Genomic DNA, 21,550 nt, shown 5'->3' on the forward strand with positions numbered 1-21,550 from the left:
ATTAAAAAAAAAAAAAATTGTAGAAAAATCTCTCTCTTCCTAGTCCTACTAGATTTTGTTTTGTTTTTTTTTTTTTTGGTTAAATTTTTATAAGTTAATATTTAATTTCTCATGTCTCAAAATTTATTTTTTGATTTAAAACTAAAACCTATAGGTGGAAGGTTAACTCTTTAGGGACGGTATCACTTAAAATGGATTTTATCATTCTAAATTTAATGCTAATACCTCAAATTTAAATTTTTCTTTAATATTTATCTTCTCAAATAAAAAAAAAAAAAAGAAAAAAAAAAAAGAAAAAGATGTCTGACGCTTGAGGCAGCCGAGAATCTTAACTCATTCCAATATTCCATGCTGCGATATATATAAATTAGATTATACAGTAGACGGTGCACGAAATTAAGTGGTGAAAATTGTAATGGCCGCAGGCCTCTGTTCTCGCGCGCTCCTCTTATCCACTAACAACACTCAACAGCAACACCATTGCTGCCAAACCTTTAGCTTTAGAACAAGAAGAAGAAGCAGAAGTAGAAGCACCTTGGACTTGTCTGCGCTACCACTTCCTCTCTCTACCAGACTCCCTCTTTCTCGGCCGGCGAGGTTCCGAGTCCTTTGCCAGTCACCAGGCCTCTCCGGCCCGGACCTCGCCGTCCAAGACGGCCAAGATCGCCTTCTCAAGGTCAAATTCTTACAAATCAACAACCAACTTCCTTGTATAGGAGTATTTGCTCAGCTGCCTTTTTGTTTCGGGTCTAAAACTGCAGGTCCCTGTGTCTAACATCAGGAATTTCAGCATCATTGCGCACATAGACCATGGGAAATCGACTTTGGCGGATAAACTGCTCCAAGTGACCGGAACTGTACAGAAGCGGGAGATGAAGGAACAGTTTCTTGATAACATGGATTTGGAGAGGGAGAGAGGCATCACTATCAAACTACAGGTTTGAAGAATTTTGTGAGATTTATCCCTACATATTATCTTGTTCCATTTTCCAGTGTGTACGGTTATCTATCCGCTCTTCTTTGTTCATTTTTACTCAATCTACTGTTAACAAGTATTGAATTTTATGGTATAAACTTGCTCCTGTAAAACATCTGAATGGCTTATTTGGGATTCTTAATCTGCATGTTGCATTGATATAATTTGATTCAGAGGAATCGTAATCTGAACCAAATACCACACTGACCGATACATATGATATGCCCAGACTGCCCAGTATATCAATAAAAAATATGCAGAGTATATTAATCAAACTTTAGGCATCTAAATTGGACCTATTAGAGCAGAAAGATAACTACATGGGAACTTGGTGCTTTGTAACTATTGCCTAGTTATTTTAACCTCAAAAAGGACATGCCAAATAATATCTCCAATGTGAAATCTACTAATTGCTACTTTGCACATTCATTTTTTAACTATTCCAGCTTGTTATGTGATGGATCCATTGGCGGTAGGCACTTGTCCCATTTACTAAATTACTAATGGTTCTTGTCCTTGGCAAGATACAAAATCAGCAGCAGAACTAATGCATTTTATTTTTCTGAATATCATGCCTTCAGTATTTTGTGATCTATTTTTATTGCTCTGTTATATGTTTAGCATTCGATAAACCGATTTTATTTGTCTTTCTCTTTGTGGCAGGCTGCTCGAATGCGTTATATCTTTAAAAGTGAACCATATTGCCTGAATCTAATTGATACACCAGGGCATGTAGACTTCTCTTATGAGGTATGTGAATTTGACATATTAGTTAGTCAACATATAATGCTTTTATTTGCTTTAAAGCACAGTGATGTGTACGACTGCATTACTGCTTCCTGGTTTAGGATCATCATTGATAATTGATCGTCTTTACCACGTTTACATGATAGACCCATCAACTGGGATAAGAAAAATACTGTGCTATCCAATGCTTATAATCTCCAAACCATGTCATTTGGTCCCCTTATTACCAGATAGGTACTTCAAACATTTCTAAAGTATTTATTCTATACATTTTCTGTATATCATCATGCTAGTTTCTCTTAGAGTAATAATTGGAATTTTTGCCTTGTTGCATGTAAGTTATGTAACATTTTTCTCCAAAACTTGACTTAATAGTATGATTATATAATACCAGGTTTTTTAGCACATTATAATTTTGGAGATGTACTAATTTCAGTTCACAGCAGCCTAAGTTTTTTTGCTTGTAAGGACTGTATTAATGTTTTAGGTGTGCTTATTTAACTAACCTTTAGCGTCAGCCTAAGTTGTAGATCAAGCAGGTTCTAGAAGTTGGGTAATTTTCTCTGCTCAATCTTATTATAGCCAGGTTGTGCTGTAGGGTGTCATTGTTCAGGAATGACTTTGCTTTAACATGACAAAATGAATTCACATTTTCATTTATCGTTTGCTTTATCAACGATTTCCAGGCATCATTGTTGCTTCTCTTGTATCTCTGCATAGTACTACTTATTTTGGTTTTGCCTACAAGAGTTATGGATCAAATTATTTAGCATATATTTTTATCGGTGGATTTGTTAGCCACTCTAATCTGTCCATTCTCTGACATGTTTCAGTCAGAAAGTGGGTAGCAGTGCATAGAGGTGATTTATTAATTAATATTTTATTTTTAACTTTTTACTCATTCATCTGTATCTAGGTTTCTCGGTCTCTTGCTGCATGTGAGGGAGCTCTCCTTGTTGTAGATGCTTCTCAGGTGAATCTTTAGCGACTTCAATTTGTTTTTACTTATTCATTCATAGCACTATGCATTTAACGTTTGTTACCCATGATTATTGTTGTAATGTGGTTATACTGACTTTTTTACTATTAATTCGGTGTGATGAAACTTCAAAGTAGCCTTATTTCTTGCAAAATTCAGTTGTTAACATATCCTCCAAAGCTAGCATTATTGAGCATGTCTTTTATGTTGTAGGGAGTTGAAGCACAAACACTAGCTAATGTTTACTTGGCCTTGGAAAACAACCTAGAAATCATCCCTGTAAGTAGACTGTTGTGCTTAGTATTATATTTTACTGCTGGTTTTTCTCTTATAATTCATTTTTAGTTCATTTTGGTGATATTATCGTCTTTTTCTTTTCTTTTCTTTTTTACTTTTAGATGGAGACCTTTTTTTTTTTTTGAAATGTTTTCACATTAGTTATATATAGTTGCTTCAATTGTGAGTCATTCATAAATTGTTGGAAGGGCTTTTAAATGCCTTGAATGCAGGGACAATACTTATTTATTGGCTTTAGGTGAACTTTTAGTCTTGAGATCTTTTAGAATATTTATAGAGCTGGTGGAAAGTTTTATGAAATTCCTCATAGAACTCAAACTTGTAAGTAGCTTTACAAAATTCGAACCTTCGAATCAAATTTAGGCTGATTTACTTACAAAATATCCACAAGACTAAGTTTACCGGTGTGCTAAAATCAATTACCTAACCATAATATCCAATTTACATCACAGTATGAAAGTACAATCAATCAATTGACATAAAAGCCTATACATGTTCAAAACCCCCAAATTCAAAACTCTGGGTTATGTATTTGTAGAGATTAAAAGGTGAGGGATCAGTTCTTTCTTCAAGGGATCAATTTATTGAACAGTAGAATTGGTTTCCTGATCTTCTATCATATTCCCTTTCAAGACTGTGAGTACCTGCCTCTGTATTGTTCTTTGTGGACATTCATTAAACTGATAACTGTATAGTTTGGTGGGAGGTTATCAGTCTTTCTAAATACGCCTGAAAACTAACGAATACCCTAACAACCCTGCATTGAATATACAAAATTACCCACTTAAATAATTCTTTTGTCTGGACACTACACTTTATTTTTGTGATCTTCTATGATGGATGGCTGCTTTATGAAGTATCCCTTCTTCTTTTAATTTTTTATTCTCATGGTTTTTCATTCCTTTGATTGTAGTTTATCTGTAGAGATTTCATACAAAAGAAAAAAAAACATAGAAAAAGAAACTCATTATTTTTAAATTGTGTGGATGATTGTCGTTGTTGATTTGGCTGCAGTTGTAATATTAGGTCATTGGCACTTTTGGCACAAAGCATTTCTAAAAGCATAATTTTTTCCTGGGTTGAAAGGGTTATGGATCCTAAAATCCCTGGAATTACTGTCTTTTTATGAGTTTAGGTGAATGCTATTTGACCTATATACCAGACAACTATGGATATTCAATTCCATATTTTCTATTTGGTTATTGTTGGCAGGATAGGCTGTCTATAATTGATATTTTATGCAACTAAAAAATTTGGTCATAGATTTAACATATGTACATGTTACTCTTATTTTAAATATATTGGTAGAGGTAGTGGGTGACTTAGGGTACACTAATCTTAAGAATGTCCAAAACTCAGCAAGACAATGCACCATTTTGCATGAGGAAGAACCTGTGGGTGATACATGATTTACTTGTTTTTTCTTGTCTAAGATTCAGGGAGCACTTTACACGTACTTATTAGAATATATATATTGTTATAGTTTGTATGAACGGTTTAGACACAAAAAGCGGAGCCTATTACATTATTCAACTTATACAACTTATGTTAACCTAATACAAGCATCCTATTATATAGGATTAGAGAAATGCCATAAAGACTAAACTACCCCCAAAACCCTAATGACTCAAACCCCAACTCTTCTAACACTCCCCCTCAAGTTGGAGCATATACATCATATGAATCCAGCTTGGAAGATACAAGCAAACGAAAAACAACTAGAAAAACATATTCTAACACTCTCCCTCAAGTTGGAACAGCTTGGAGCACACAATACAAATAACAAGATAATTAAATAAAACTTCAACGCTGGTCGAAAACTCGTCGGAAACTTGAACAACCAAGATTTGGTCGGATCTCGCCGCAAAACACCAAGGCCGGTTGGATACATCGATCACAACATTGGATCGGTTCTCACCGGAGAATCCAAGGCCGGTCGGATACAACGATCTTGGGATCGGTTCTTGTCATAAAACACCAAGGCCGGTCGACATCGATTACAACATTGGGTCGCCAGAGAATCCAAGGCCGGTCGGATGCATCGATCACCCAACAACCAACAACAAACACATGATTAACCAACAAGTTTTGCCGGAAAACAACTACTGGAGGAAAAAAAGAAAAAAAAAAACCTTCATCGGAGACTCGCTGGAGCTTCGTCGGAAATTGCTGAAACTCGCCGAAGATAGACAAAACATGCCGGCAATACCTAAAACAGAAGCAAAACAGTGAAAGACATAACATAAACAGTCATTGTAGGCTCACCGGACCTTTGCCGAAGCTCGCTGGATCTTACCGGAGAATACAGACCACTCCGGCCACTCCAAAAATAGCGACAACAGAATCAAATGATGGCCACAGATCAACGTTTCAACACCACAAACATCAAATGGCCAGATTGTTTTTTTCTCCAATGGCCATTGTAACTTCGCCATCCACCACAAAACTTGCCGGCCACCACAGATAAGACCGACAATCACACCCAGAAGCCGTTAGTGACCAACACACCAAGAAGCTGTGACAGATTGACGACAAAAAACTTTCTTTCTTCAAAAAATTCCCATGGACAGCTACATATTTCAGGGCACTGCTTGTGTGGGCATTATGCCCACATGGGCGGTGCTGCCACCAGAAAAACACTCAACAAAACAACACAAATAGAGCGGAAAAACGCTACTACAAACAAAGGGCCAAGGATTCAAACCCTAAGGGTCTGATACGATGTTATAATTTGTATGAATGATTTAGACACAAAAGGCGGAGCCTATTATATTATTCAACTTATGTTAACCTAATATAAACATCCTATTATACAGGATTAGGGAAATACCATAAAGACTAAACTACCCCCAAAACCCTAATGACTCAAACCCTAACTCTTCTAACATATATATATATTTTGGATAGGTAATATCAATTTATATAAAAGCGCAAGGGGCGCAACCCATGTACGCAGAAAGTATACAATAGATACCACATATCCCACATATGCATTAGCTTTTACCAACAAAACCAATTTTTCAACTTCCAAGGGTAAGGATGGGTAATCATAGTCTGCCAAAACATTGAGAAGAAATTTAAGTGAAGTGGGGATTCTTGCTCTGTTCAAGGAGGTTTGGCTTGAATCTCTAAGTAATTCGATCTTTATTTTGAGCTTCATTCTTCAAATTTGTTAATTAATACATTATTTCCAAGTGATGGACAGTGTTGGAACTCTTGTGATGAAAGGGCTGTCTTGCTAGGAAGGTGATGAGAATCAAGGGGAATAGATGTGGTTGGGTGGATATGAATAGGGAAAGTAACTTAATTTGTTGGAAGTGAAACTAAGAGAGAATTATGGGATGAGATTGTTGTGAACTTCAGCAAGGAAGAAGCAAGAAAACTGTGGAGAACATTGGTGAGAAAGAAAGAATGAAGAAAGAAGGTTGGATAGGAATGAGAGAAAGGGGAGGGGAGGTGGATTTCAAGTAAACTCAATTTTTAATTTCTTAAAGTGTTGATTAAATTTTACCAATTCCTATCAGTTAAAGCTTTTAGGATAAATGGTAATTTAATATGGCATCAGAGCTAAAGATCTTAAGTTCAAACCTTGTCTCAGCCATTTACCCCCATTTCAATCAAATATTTCATGTGTATCATTTTTTATCTGCTTAAGCTTTTATGATAATTGGTGGTTTAACACAATTAATTGATAACATTCAAAACAATATAGGCTGTGTGCTTTTATAGTACATATCATAATCTACTAGGATAATTTCGAATACAGCAGCTACTAGCTAGAAGCAATTCCCTTCGTCACCATTACTTTATGGCGAAGTCCCTTCATCCTAAGTAACTGACTTGCTCCTAATTTATTTAAATCTAGAAAGTTATAACTATAAAATATCAAAAGTAATTGAACAAAAATCTTAAAGCACTATAATATCCTAAGTTTGATTTTTCTAGATAAAATCTTCAACATAGGTTGCTGGAAACATCTGTGCCAGCTGCTCATACATTTGGTTTCCTTGTGTGGTTGCCTGCTCATGTGTATAGATATATTGTTGAGCTCAGTAAGGTCCAGATCCTAAAGCATCATTTCTTCTCTTAGTCTCCTTTGGCCTCGAAAGGGGGCACGCTCTGCCCTGCCATGGATGGCTACCACATTACCAAGCCTCTCAAGAGGAGTAATGATTGAGAAACAGAATATAAATCAGATCTGTATTGCTCTCGGTTGGCCTATAAGAGTTTGTGCTGGGCTGCTGGCTGTTATGCATATAATTTTTGGACAAATCTAAAATTGTTTTGGTGGCCATTGCTATTGCTGTGTGTGCATATAACTTTTATGTATGATGCTGCCAATGAAGATTTTAACTATTTTAAATGGTTGGGATGGGGTTGTTTGCTAGTATTTCATAAAAGATCAGCTAAATGCTTGAGGGTATATCCATCATATAGGACATTATCTGTTTCCACTTCTGTGCAGCCGGAAGCCAGTCATGGGGCTGCTTGACTTAAAAATGCTATTATAATTAGCCCACTGTTTAGTACTAGTGAAAAATTGCATAGTAATAATCAACTGTCTGTGAGATCATCATTTAAGAACATCTAGCAGAATACGGTGATCCCCTTTATCTGGACACCAAAATTTCATCCAAAAAGTTTTTTGGCTCTTGCATGTCTCACTTACTGATGTTAATAATTGACACATTTTGGTATTATTGCACTCATGTAACATGCCATGTAACCTCCAGAAAACATGTTCTACAAGTACTTACACATGACTCATTTGAAGTTGGTATTACTCACAAACAGTTCATATCACTTTTTTTTTTCCTCATCCTTCGATATTTCTTTTAATTCATTCTCCAGCCAATGCATAGTCAGGTAAAATTATAGTTTTATGTGAATATATTTTCATTTTCATAGAACATTATGTTACAGGTTTTGAACAAAATAGATCTCCCAGGTGCTGAACCAGATCGTGTTGTCCGGGAGATTGAAGAGGTTGGTGCAAAAAAATTGAAAGATTCTATGTCTAATGTGTGTGATATATATTGGTGCTAGTCATTTTACTGGATGGCAGGATGCTGGAAAGATAATTTATATTTTCTGGGTCTGGTCTCTTTAAAACTTTGGCTTTACTAGTTAATCCCAGGAGAGCAAATCCTCCTTGATTTCTTTTTTTTTTTTTTTAAGCTGAACTAACATTTAGTGACTTACTACAATATGGGTACTAAATTATTTATTTTTACTTGCACATCAGAGTGAGTAGTTAGTAAAACAGGGAATCAACTTGATTTGCAACCTCAAAAGAGGTGAATGGAAGGCAAAAATATAGAGCCTTATGGTTTAAGGGAGGCGATCAGAATACAAATGAGAGGAAAAGCTCACACAGAGAGAAGAAATAGGAGTAAAAGATTGGAAGAAGCGTTATCATTTTGAGAGAGGAGAAAATAGTCTAGAGCAGAATAGATGGAGAGGGAGAGGTTAGGAGAAGAAACAAGAGAGAACAGGAAGTTGAGAAAGTGATATGAATAGAAAGTGGAAATGGAGGGAAAAGAAGATGACAAAGAAGAGAAATCATGCAGAAGCTCTGCCAAATATTTCAACTTTTACTCATTTCCAGGATTCTGATTTTGGTTTTTGCAAAGGTCTATGTATCTTAGAACCCTGTAAATGCTGGAACTCACGCAAAAGTAGCATTTGGCTACAAAGTATTATTGATGTTTTATTTTATAGTTACATTGTTATTATTATAATATTGGAGGGCATATGTACTTGTACTTTGTGAGGATAGTATAAATAATACATGAGTAAGAGGGGTGGCCGCTCAGCCACCTCCTCCCACAACAAAGTGGCTGCTCGACTGCCCCTCCCATAGTAGATGACTTACCCCCTTCCACAATAGATGGTGGTGGCCGCGCTGCTACCCCCTCTCCCCCACAGCAGAGGGGTAGCCACGTGGCGACCCCTACCATAACAGAGTTTTTTCCTCTCCCGTTGACATTGTCTAATTTTTAAGTTCCAAGCTGACATGTTAATGACGTGGCACATCCAACATGGCATGTGCCTGATGCAAGCTAACTGATTGCATGGCCTGGACACATGTCTTGTTTTTATTGGACTTGACATGGCATAATGGCCACGTGTCACTCATAACTCTTACAAACTTAACGAAAGGGGAATGGAGGGAGTTCTTTGATAGTGGTGGAACCATAGAGAGTGATTTGATAACTTTTAAACCTTAAGGAGCGATTTGATGTTTTATTGGAGGGTATTTGATAGCTAGATGTCGCCGGGGAAGGGCGAGTGTTGGTTGAGGAAGAGGTGAGGAAGGAGGAGTTTGCTAGGGAGTTGGAAAGGTTGCTCCTCTGTGAAGAAGTGACCTAGAGACAGAAATCTCATGCTCTTTGGTTGAGAGAGGGTGATAGGAACACAGTTTTTTCATAGGGTGGCGAATTCAAATAGAAGAAATAATATTGTCGAGTCTTTACTTGTTAATAGGTCATTATCGTTAGATTCTATAGAGATAAGGAATGCTATAGTACAAGTTTATATACAATTGCATTCATAACAGTATAGTTGGAGGCCAAAGATGAATGGGCTCACTTTTCAAGCCATTGATGAAGAGAATAGGATTTGTGTAATGCTGCCTGCATCAACTAATGCAGCAGTGTTTGTATATATAGCCAAGAAAGAGTTACAAGTCAATAATACTTTAAACTCTAGAATATAATACAATTCCCCTACCTCGACCACGGCCACAGCTTTGAGCAGTGTTGGCAGTGGAGATGGAGAGATCAATTGCAGCAATATGTTGTTCAAGACGCAGCTCACGAGAGAGAAGAAATCCATAGAGATCATTCAAGGAAACGGGATCAGATTGCGGGGTGATTGAGGTGACAAGTGAATCATAATCAGCACCAAGTCCATTGATATGTTGCTCAAGACGCAGCTCATGAGAGAGAAGAAATCCATAGAGATCATTCAAGGAAGCAGGATCAGATCGCGTGTTGATTGAGGTGACAAGTGAATCAGCATCAGATCATGATCAGCACCAAGTCCATTGAGGATGTAGGAGACAATATCGGAGTCCTCAAGAGGGTGACCAATGGCTGTTAGCATGTGAGCAAAGCCTTGGGCCTTCTGAAAATAAGCAGCGATTGGCTGAGCGCCTTTCTTCAAGGTGGCGAGTTGATGTCGGACTTGCAAGATCCGAGCTTGAGAGTGAGAAGAGAAGAGCTACTCCAAAGTAAGCCATAACGAATGGGAGGTGGAAATCCCATTCATATGAGGCAGTAACTCGTCGGACAAGGTGGAAATAAGAGCACTCATGAGGAGCTTATCTTGGTGATACCAAAGCTGAGAATCAGGATTAGGAACCAGCATCCCAGATGTCGAATCAGCAATGAGTGCCGTCAACGAAACCAAATAGATCATGGCCTTCAGGAAAGGGAACAACAACAACCTTCCAAAGGGGATAATATTTCCTTGTGAGTTTGAGGGTAATATGGTGATTGATGTTGTGCAACGGATTTTGGGGTGCAGCAGACGTCATAGGTAGCGTGTTGGAAGCGGTGGTAGAGGAAGAAGAAGAAGAAGAAGAAGAACAAGAAGAATCGGTCATGGAGAAAAATAATTGACGTTAGTCGTGTTGAGGCTCTGATACCATATAGGATTTTGTGTAATGCTGCCTGCATCAACTAATGCAGAAGTGTTTGTATATATAGCCAAGAAAGAGTTACAAGTCAATACTACTTTAAACTTTACAATATAATACAAGTTTAAACACTATAGGATAGTACTAGAGTCCTATCATAAGTCTTCTTCTTGATGCTTATCATCCTCTTCATTGTCTCTAGGAGTTTGAGTCCTATCATAAATCTTCTTCTTGATGCTTATCATCCTCTGCATTATCTCTTAGAGTTTGAGTAGGTCGAATAAAGAGGAGGGTTCTTGGTTGGAAAGAGACTTTGAGGAGAGTGAGGTTTTTGAGGTGGTTAAAAATCTGAATGGGGATGAAGCCTCGGGGCCTGATGGGTTTTCTTTGGGTTTTTTTCAAACATGTTGGGAGATTTTGAATGAGGATATCATGGAAGTTTTCAGAGAATTTCATAGTAAAGGGCGGTTTGAGAAAAAGTATTAATGCCACTTTCATATCTCTCATACCAAAGAAAGTTGGTGCGGTGGATATTAAGGATTTTTCGTCCTATCAATCTCGTGGGTGTAGTATAGAAAAAAATTTCTAAGGTGCTAGTGAACAGATTGAAACAAGTGTTGGACAAGATCATATCAAATTCATAGAATGCATTTATAAAGGGGAGAAATAAGTGCTTATCTTCTAAGACATTGTGTTTCACTAATGGTTGAGTGGTGTTCTGTGTTCTGAGAGTGGTGGTCTGTGAGTGGTGTTCTGTGTCGGTGCGTGGGTGGCGCGTGAGAGTGGTCTGGGGTCAGCTTTAGGCTGTAACATGGCAGAAACGAGGAGGTGGTCGGTGGAATCCAAGGAGTTCGAGGTGCTGATTAAGGTAGGGGCTTCAGGGGTGAGGATTTTTGAGAGGAGCAAAAGACTTCACAAATCCATTTTCTTGAAGAAAGATGAGTTAGCTTGGTTAGTGAGAAATGTGAAGGATTTGGTAGCAGTGGACAATGCAGAAGTCTTTTGGGATCAGTCTAGAGCTGGGTATCCTAGAATTATTGCTCAGAAGTGTGCTAATAGGCATGGTTGCTTTCTGACGTTGGAGGAGTTTGATGGAAGAAAAAGGTGTGGCTCGATCATTATTCCAGAAGGTAGGCGTGGGATAGGGTGGGATCGTTTCAGTGAGGAGATGCGAGTGGCAAACTTCTCTCTACGTGAACCTCAAGTGATCAGTGGGCATGGCGCAACCAGGGGAGAAAAGAGTGTAATGGAGGTTAAGGGACGCAGGAGCTATGCGGAGGCAGTGAGGTTATCGACGAAGCAAATTAAGGAGGGCTGTAATTCCGGCCAGGAACAGTACGAGAAGGTGCAGAGGTGGCCGAAAAATGCTTCTGGTCTTATGGGAAAGAATACCCACGAGTTGGGCAGGAAAGATTTGGCTTCAACAAAGACCATTATCTCGGAGAGGGCTCACGGCGATCCTGGAGTGATTCAGTCGAGGTACGCTCAAGTATCTGCAGAGGTTGGACGACAAGGCTCGATGGATGATGGGCGTATGGGGTGTTCGTGTAGAGCTTCGGCGAGTAACCCATAAACGCCGGCGATGGCGCAGGTATCGATGACGGCTCCTGATCACATGACGGGACAGAGGGGGAAGGGGCACCATGCTGTTGGGCAGACCTACTCCAAGCTAAGTCTCGAGCTCCTCAAAGCCAGGGACCTGTTGAAGCGTCTGCAACAAGAATGTGACGTGGGTATGATGCAGATCGACATGGCGCTCAAGACTGAGGAGGGCAGTGGGCTTGGGCTTGGGCCAGCTCTTCAACCAGCGGGTCAGAGGCAGCCTGCTTCGAAAGGGATTAAGGGGTATGGGCTGAAATTTATAAAGCCCAAAAAATGGTGGAGGGTGAAGAAAACTCCGGTTTTTAAACATATAGGAACGGTGGGCTCGGGTCTGGGTGTTAATAACCCAGAAGGAGGAAATGAGGCTTGCACATCAACGAAGAAGGAAAAGTTCACGTTCGGCTTGCGTTCTGGCTCAGATAGGCCGGCAACTCCTTCGCTGGTGGTCGCAAAGGTCCCATCAGAGGTCAGGGGGGCTGAAGAAGGTTCCAAAGCGGTTGTCGGCACTGGTGGAGAGGATTCTACAAGTCCGGCGAGAGAGGCACTACCCACTGGAAAAGAGAAAGCGACGGTGACTTATAGGAGGAGGAAACGTGGGTCGCAGAGGTGGAAAACCGCAATGGGATCGCTAGAAGCCTCTTCTTCGGCTTTTGGGCAGGCGAAAGGAATATTGGGGTCGTGGCCGGGAACTACTCAGAAGGTGCCGGAGACACTATTCTCGCCGGAGAACACACAGAACGTGCAGGAGCGCCGGATGGAGAGTGGTGACGCCGGTGGGGGTTCGTCGGAGTGCTCTGTGGAGTTAGGCGAGGCAGGTGAGGTTATGGGCTTTGCTTCAGATCAGTTGCCGGAGACATCCTTCTTGCCGGAGAATACACAGACTGTGCCGGAGTGCCATATGGAGACTGGAGACGCCGGTGGGGGTTCGCCGGAGTGTTCTGTGGAGTCAGGCGATGCAGGTGAGGTTATGGGCTCTGCTTCAGATCAGTCTCCGGTGGCTTTTTCTTCTCGTCGGAATTCTGGGATGATAGGGGCATGTCGGGGGGAGGTTACTAATTTGATTCAGTCGAATCATAGTGGACAGACAGAAAGTGGAATTGGGAATGGGTCAAATAGGGAGGAGGACAGCATCTTAGCAACAATTGGGTTGGAGGAATTAGGAACAGATAAATGTTCTCCTAATTGGGTAGTTGAAAGCTGCCTCAAATTTTGCCCAAAAATTGGTGTTTCAGATGAGGGAAAGAAGGAGGAGTTGGCAGCTTTGTTCAATTCTATTGAAGCTTCCAGGAAGCAGAATGACTTTGATTTGGGGGACTTTTCAGGGAGTGCTTTTCTTGTTGACAGGGGCCAGACGTTCTATACGCAAGGTAGGGGCGTGGGAAGGGTCGAATTGGTGGATCATGAAGCTTAACATCGTAACGTGGAACGTGAGAGGGTTGAACGCCCTCAGAAAAAAGGTTGCGTATTAGGGGCCTTTCGAAGGAGTGGAAAGCGGATATTGTTTGTTTGATTGAGATCAAGATGGAGACTATTTCCAGGGAGGTGGTTCACACTCTTTGGGGTGGTCAACATGTGGGGTGGAAGTATAAAGGGTCTAATGGTTTGTCGGGGGGGATGTTAATGATGTGGGATAGGAGGGTGGTGGAGAGTAAGGAGGAGTGTGTGGGGCAGTTCACTTTGGCATGCTCTTTTCAAAATGTGGAGGACAATTGGGTTTGGGCGTTTGGAGGGGTTTATGGTCCGAATGGGGATGTGGAAAGGAGGGTCCTTTGGGAAGAGTTGGCTGGTTTGATGAATGTGTGGGAGGTTCCTTGGTGTATTGGTGGGGATTTTAATATTGTCCGATTCCCTAGTGAGCGCTCTAGTGCTTCTTATTACTCTGCGGGCATGATGGATTTTTCGGACTTCATTTCGGAGAACAATCTGGTGGACATGCAGATGATGGGGGGACAATTTACTTGGTCCAATAATCAAGAAAATGAGACTTGGTCTAGAATAGATCGGTTCTTGTTCTCCTCGGACTGGGAAGATCATTTCCCAGAAGTGTCACAAAAAAGACTTCAACGCATGTTCTCCGATCATTTTCCTATTTCTCTGGATTGTGGGGCTCATTGCGGAGGTAAAAAGTACTTCAAATTTGAGAACATGTGGCTCAAAGCCGAAGGATTTGTTGACAAGGTTAGCTCTTGGTGGGGATCTTATTCTTTCGAGGGTCTTCCTAGCTTTGTGTTAGCTAATAAATTGAAATCCCTCAAAATGGATTTGAAAAAATGGAATGAGGAGGAGTTTGGCGATAGTGGGAGGAAGAAGAAGGAGTTGATGGGAGGTATTCAAGAGTTGGAGGATTTGGCAGAGTCAAGAGGGTTAGATCAGGAGGAGAAGTCTCGAAAGGCGGATATGTTGAAAGCTTTGGAGAACACTTTGTTGTGTGAAGAGATTCACTGGCGCCAGAAATCGAGAACTTTGTAGCTCAAGGAGGGGGACCGAAATACTCGTTTCTTTCACAAGATGGCGAATTCTCATCGCAGGCACAATCGTGTGGAAGTGATTCGTATTAATGGTGTTTTATCTGATGACCCAGTTGAGGTTAAAGATCACATGGTGCAGTATTATCAAAACTTATACTCGGAGCAAAGTTCATGGCGGCCTAGAATGGACAACCAGCCTTTTTTGTCTATTGATGAGGAGGATTGCAGGTGGTTGGAAAGAGAGTTTGAGGAAAAGGAGGTTTGGGAGGTGATAAAAGGTATGGATGGTGACAAGGCTCCGGGTCCAGATGGTTTCTCCATGGCTTTTTTTCAAGCTTGTTGGGGTGTTGTTAAACAAGATGTTATGGCGGTTTTTGATGAGTTCCATCGCAGACGGCAGTTGGTGAAGAGTTTGAATGCTACTTTCATTTCCTTGATACCAAAAAAGGCGGATGCGATGGAGATGAAGGATTTTCGGCCCATAAGCTTGGTGGGAGGGGTGTACAAAATTGTTTCTAAGGTTCTAGCCTTTAGGTTGAGAAGTGTTTTGGGTAAGGTTATTTCCTACTCTCAAAATGCCTTCATAGGGGGTCGACAAATCCTAGATTCGGTTCTTATTGCAAACGAATGTGTGGATAGTCGCATGAAGCAAGGGGTGCCAGGTGTTATTTGTAAATTGGACCTGGAAAAGGCGTACGACCATGTTAATTGGGACTTTATTTTGTACTTGCTGCATAGGTGTGGTTTTGGGGAGAGGTGGAAGGCTTGGATAGAGTGGTGTATTACTTCGGTAAGATTTTCCATTCTAGTGAATGGCTCTCCGGAAGGGTTCTTTAGCAGTTCGAGGGGAATTCGGCAAGGGGATCCTCTTTCTCCATTACTTTTTGTTCTTGTTATGGAGGCTTTGAGTAAGATGGTGAATGCTACGGTTGACCAAGGGCTTTTGACAGGTTTCTCGGTGGGAGATAGGGTTATTTCGGAGTTGGAGGTCTCTCACTCCTTATTTACTGACGATACCTTGATTTTTTGTGAAGCTTCTCTCGAGCAAATACGGTATGTGCGCCTCATTCTTTTATGTTTTGAAGCTGTTTTGGGTTTGAGAGTTAATCTTGGAAAGTCCAAAATTGTGGCTATTGGAGAGGTGGAGAACATTGGGGTATTAGCTAATATCCTTGGGTGTAATGTTGCTGAGTTGCCCATGAAGTATCTGGGTCTCCCTCTTGGGGCGCCGTTTAAGGACATGGTTATGTGGAATGATGTGATTGAGAAGATGGAGCGTCAAATGGTAGGTTGGAAGAGGATGTACCTCTCCAAAGGAGGCCGTTTAACTCTCATCAAGAGTACTATGTCTAATCTACCAACTTACTTTTTGTCTTTGTTTCCGATCCCCATGAGTGTTGCTAAAAGGCTTGAGAAAGTCCAAAGAGATTTCTTGTGGGGAGGAATGGGAGATGAGGCTAAGTTGCATCTTGTAAAGTGGGATCAAGTGTGTCGTCCTTTGCAATACGGTGGTCTGGGTATTCGAAAGTTGCATCAGTTTAATCAAGCTCTCTTGGGGAAATGGCTTTGGAGATATGCGAATGAGAGTGAGGCTCTGTGGTGCAAGGCTATCAAAGCCAAGTACGAAGACCAGGAAGGCGGGTGGTGCACGAAGGAAGCTTCGGGTTCTCATGGTGTGGGTGTATGGAAGTATATTCGGCAAGGTTGGAGTTCTTTTGCCAAAGGTTGTCGGTTTGAGGTGGGGGAGGGTTCGAAAGTTCGTTTCTGGCATGATATTTGGTGTGGGGAAAATCCTTTGAAGCAAGACTTCCCTTCTTTGTTCAGCATCGCTAGGCACAAAGAAGCTTGGGTGAAGGATAATTTTACTTGGAGGAATGGGATTGTAGAGTGGAATGTCATTTTTGTGCGACCCGTTCAGGATTGGGAGATGGATTTGGTTGCTCCTTTTTTTGATCGGTTGTACTCGTGCAAGATCTCTGTAGGTACGGTGGATCGTATTTGCTGGGCCTCGTCTAGGAAAGGCAAGTTTGAGGTTAAGTCGCTCTTCAAGGCATTGTCTAACTTTGACCATGAGGTGTTTCCTTGGAGGAGTATTTGGTGCACAAAGGTGCCTTTGCGAGTGGCTTTTTTCGGGTGGACCGCGGCCCTAGGCAAAATTTTGACTATTGATAATCTACGTAAGAGGAACTTTGTGGTGGTGGAGTGGTGTTGTATGTGCAAAAAGTCAGGAGAGTCGGTAGATCATCTTCTTCTCCATTGCGAAACCGCAAGAACTCTTTGGCACGCTATCTTTAGTCGGTTTGGGTTGCATTGGGTTATGCCTGGCAAAGTGAGGGATTTATTTTATTGCTGGTGGTCGGGAGGTCGTGCTCGAAGCGCGGTAGTTTGGAAGATGATTCCTCTATGTCTTATGTGGTGTATATGGACTGAAAGAAATGCTAGATGTTTTGAGAATTCTACTAGGACTATAGAGGAGCTGACTCATTTTTTCTTCTTTACTCTTTACTCTTGGACGGCCGCTTGGCTAGCTCCTTTAGTAATTAGTTTTTCTGACGTCCTCTTTCATTTCTCTCCTTCCTAGGCGCTCTCTTTTTATACTTCCCGTGTATATGGGTTGCGCCCCTCTGCGCTCTTGTTATATAATACTTTTACTTATCAAAAAAAAAAGGGGAGAAATTCTGGATTCGGTTATGATTGCAAATGAATGTTTTGATGGTTGACTCAGATTAGGAGTACCAGTTTTATTAAGAAAATTGGATCTCGAAAAGGAATATGTTCATGTGAATTAGGAGTTTTTGTTATTCTTGTTGGAAAGGAGCGGGTTTGTGAAGAAATGGAGAATAGCCTTTTGTATCTCTATGGTTTGCTATTCAGTTTTGATAAATGGAGCATAATTTGGATTTTTTTTTTTTGATAAGTAATGTTATATATACCAAAAAGTATAGAGGGGTGCAACCTTAGTACATAGGACGTATACAAGAGAACGCCTAAATAGAAGAAACTCGGGAAAGCTAATCACTAACGGAGCTAAGTAAGCAACTGTCCAAGTGAAAAGGTAAAAGAAGAAAAAAGACTTGAGCTCCTCCAAAGTCCTATCTAGATCCTCAAAGCTCTCGCATTTCTCTCCCTCCACAAACACCACATAAGACAAAGAGGGACAACCTTCCACACCGAAGCACTCTGAGAACGACCTCCCATCCACCAACAGGCAAATAAATCCGCCAAACTATTAAGCATAACCTAAGACAACCCAAAACGCCTGAAAATGGCATATACCATAATGCCCTAGCAACCTTTATCACCTTTACTTTTTGTAGTGGTTATGGAGGGCTCTGAGTAGGATGATGTTGGCCACAATGGATAGGGGCCTTTTGGATGGTTTTACAGTGGGATCATGAAATGTTGTAGGAATGGTTGTCACTCTTGTTATTTGCAGATGAGGCTAATGGTGAACATCTTTGTAACTTGAGATGTCTTTTTTTATTTTTCAAAGTGGTCTCGGGGTTGAAGATTAATTTGTTGAAGTCAGAGGTTATTCCTATTGGCAGGTGGATGACGTAGAGGGTTGGCTGGTATATTTGGGTGTAGGGTGGCAGTATTACCAATGGAATATCTAGGACTTCCTTTGGGGGCGCCATATAAGTTAGTTACAATATGGAATGGTATTGTAGAAAAAATGGAAAGGTGATTGGCGGGTTGGAAGAGGCTTTATTTGTCGAAGGGAGGGAGGTTGATGTTGATCAAAAGTACACTATCTATTTTACCCGCTTATTATCTATCTTTGTTTCCTATTCCTCTGAGTGTGGCGAATAGGATTGAGAAAATGTAAAGAGATTTTTCATAGGGAGGTATCAATGAGGACTTTAAATTCCATCTATTGAAATGGTTGACCATTTGTTCTCCTATGTAATATGGTGGTTTGGGTGTTAGAAATTTGATTAAGTTTAATCAAGCGTTGTTGGGTAAATGGTTATAACGTTATGCTACGGAGAGGGAGACACTGTGGCTGGTGGTTGTGGAAGCAAAATATGATAGTTTGAGTGGTGGTTCATGTTCCAAGGAGGTAGTGGCGCCTTTTGGTGTTTGGAGTGTGGAAACATATTATGAGGGGGTGGGATGTTTTCTTGAGATATATTAGATATGAAGTGGACGATGAATCTTAGATTCGGTTTTGGCATGATGCTTGGTGTGGGGATCAACTATTGAAGGAAGCTTTTCCGGAGCTATTTAGTATTGCAAGTTGTAAGGAGGCGTGGGTTGTGGACAATGTGATGTCTTCCAATGGGGTTATTCAATAGAATGTGTCTTTTGTTAGAGCTGTACAAGATTGGGAGGTAGATTTGGTGCTTGCATTTTTTGGTGTGTTATATTCATTCAGATGGAGACAAGGAAGTGAGGATTATATTCGGTTGATTCCTTCAAAGAGGAAGAAATTTGAGGTGAGGTTGTTTTTTTCATGAGTTATCTACTTCGGGGGGGTTTTTCTTTTCCTTGGAGGAGTGTTTGGAAAGTTAAAGTCCCTTTATGTTCTTCATTTTCAGCTTAATAGCTATTGCATATATGGGCTCTATTGTATACTTCATGTGTACATGGATTGCGCCCCTGTGCGCTTTTATATAAATTGATATTACCTATCAGAAAAAAAAAAAAAAAGAAAAAAAGTGAGCTTTTTTGTGTAGACAGCAGCTCATAGGAAAGATTTTGACATTAGATAATCTGAGAAGAGAAGAGTTATAGTGGTGAATGGTGTTGCATGTGTAGGAGAAGCAGGGAATTTATTGATCATCTTTTACTCCATTGCGAAGTAGCAAGAGAATTATGGAGTGCGATCTTTACCCTATTCAAAGTATTTTGGGTTATGCCTGCGAGGGTGGTACAAGTGTTAGATTGTCGGCGAGGTCAAGTGGGTAGACGCTCAATTCTAGATGTGTGGAGGATAGACCCATTGAGTTTAATGTGGAGTATATGGAGATAGTAGAATGCTAGATGTTTTGAAGATCGTGAGAAGACAAGGGAAGAGCTCAAAAATACCCTGGTCAAATTGCTTTTTAGTTGGACTGTAGCATATAATAACTATCAATTTTCTAACTGTTATGAATTTGTGGATTTTTGTTCTTCTTTTAGCATGTGAGGACTTTCTTTGTATACATTATATGTACTAGGGTTGTACCCCTCTGCGCTCATTAATGAAATGAATTATTTATCAGAAAAGAAAATTCATAACTGGTTCTATACTTTTTTAATGTAGGTTGTTGGGTTAGATTGTAGCAGTGCCATATTCTGCTCTGCTAAGGTCAGTTTTCGTTAATTTTATCTTTATAGTGAACACATGGCATAAGTCTGTACCTCATGGAAAGTAGTAGTATTGTCATTCCTTCTCTTTTGTAGGAGGGAATTGGTATAACTGAAATTCTCAATGCGATTGTTGAACGGATTCCCCCACCCAAGGATACTTCTGAAAGGCCATTGAGGGCTTTAATATTTGACAGGTGCATATTTGACTCAATCACATCTTTTCAATGGCAATCAACTCCATTTCATTATGCTGTTGTCATTTCTTACCTCTATATATTCATATTTGTCTCTATTGTGTATGCCTGAATGATACCAGTACATTTTTCTACCCTCTTCAATTGTAATTATCAATTTTGCTATTTTGAATTCTAGCACGGGTATATAGTTTGCAAATGAATAGCATACAAGTTAGAATAAGTTTACGTTTCTTGAATTTATTGAATTTAATATGTTCGATAATGTTTTCTAAGTTAACGATTTTTAAAACTGTTACATCTTTCAAACAAAAGAGATGCAATTCCCTTGCATAAAAGATTGTGACTAAGGCATTCGCTCTTTCTTTTTCATATGGCTTGCCCTAGATAAGGCCGAGTGGTGTATAAATCCATGTCACCAACCCCAATTAGATGGATTAAGACTACCTGAGTTGACGTGAGTTGAGCCGAGTTGGCACTATTGAACTTTTGCATCCAATGGCTTGGAGCCTTAGGTGAACTATCTGAAGTTGTAAACATGGGTGCTCATCTCCAGAATAGTGATATCACCAAACCAGTCTCTCTGTTTTCTACTGCCATGAACATTTCAATCTCCAACTAGTTTGTAGAAAATTTGTTGTCGTCATACTAATATATCATATACGGTTTATTTTTTTAAACAAAAATAAAAATAGTGATCTTAGTCATGGTTTTACATAAATTGTTTTACATTTGATAGATTTCCTATATTTTACATTTTTCTTTAAATTTTCCTCTTTGTTTGCACTATTGTCCATTTCACACACAGGAACTATATATGTTGGGTAGATAGGTACATCATCCTCTAAATGGGAAACAATTTATTAGTCTGTAAATAATTTTGCTAAAAGTATGGGCAGTTAGAAGTACACTTAATTGTGATTTATCTGTGCAAAACCCTCTCTCAGCTTAGGAATTTGCACTAAGGCCCCGTTTACTTCGACGTAAAATGGTTTCCTTCGTAAAATATTTTCAGGAAAGCTATTTTCCTTGAAAATATTTTCCGTTGAAAACATTTTACGGCGTTTACCTTGCACACGGAAAATAATATTTTTTTTAATATCTTTTTTTATATATATTTTTTCCAATAAGGTCCCCGCTAGGACTTGCATGGGAATTGTTCGAGACCCTGCAGGGACCTACCCGGGACTCTGCTTGAACTTAACCGGGACCTACCCGGGACTTGTTCGGGACCTGCCCGGGATTTGCCTGGGACCCCGCCGGGATCCGCTTAGGACTTGACCGGGACTTGATCAGGACCTGCCCGGGACTTGCGGGACCCCGCCAGGACCCGCCCAGGACTTGCCTGGG

General features: G+C 40.3%; 1 protein-coding gene across 2 annotated transcripts in view; it reads left to right on the plus strand.

The window, feature by feature from the left end:
* The first annotated feature begins 395 nt into the window (after positions 1-395).
* LOC132165568 (Small GTP-binding protein) overlaps positions 396-21,550 on the plus strand; it is a 35,381-nt gene continuing 14,226 nt past the window's right edge. For both annotated transcript variants that reach the window (XM_059576190.2, XM_059576191.2), the window contains exons 1-8: positions 396-676; positions 762-938; positions 1,640-1,726; positions 2,640-2,696; positions 2,916-2,981; positions 7,923-7,985; positions 19,960-20,004; positions 20,100-20,200. In XM_059576190.2, coding sequence (XP_059432173.2) covers positions 416-676; positions 762-938; positions 1,640-1,726; positions 2,640-2,696; positions 2,916-2,981; positions 7,923-7,985; positions 19,960-20,004; positions 20,100-20,200 — 857 coding nt within the window. In that variant the 5' untranslated portion in view covers positions 396-415. The remainder of the gene's footprint in view (positions 677-761; positions 939-1,639; positions 1,727-2,639; positions 2,697-2,915; positions 2,982-7,922; positions 7,986-19,959; positions 20,005-20,099; positions 20,201-21,550) is intronic.

Source organism: Corylus avellana, chromosome 11, assembly GCF_965113065.1.
Source record: "Corylus avellana chromosome 11, dhCorAvel1.hap1.2, whole genome shotgun sequence".
In the NCBI taxonomy this organism is placed as follows: domain Eukaryota; kingdom Viridiplantae; phylum Streptophyta; class Magnoliopsida; order Fagales; family Betulaceae; genus Corylus; species Corylus avellana.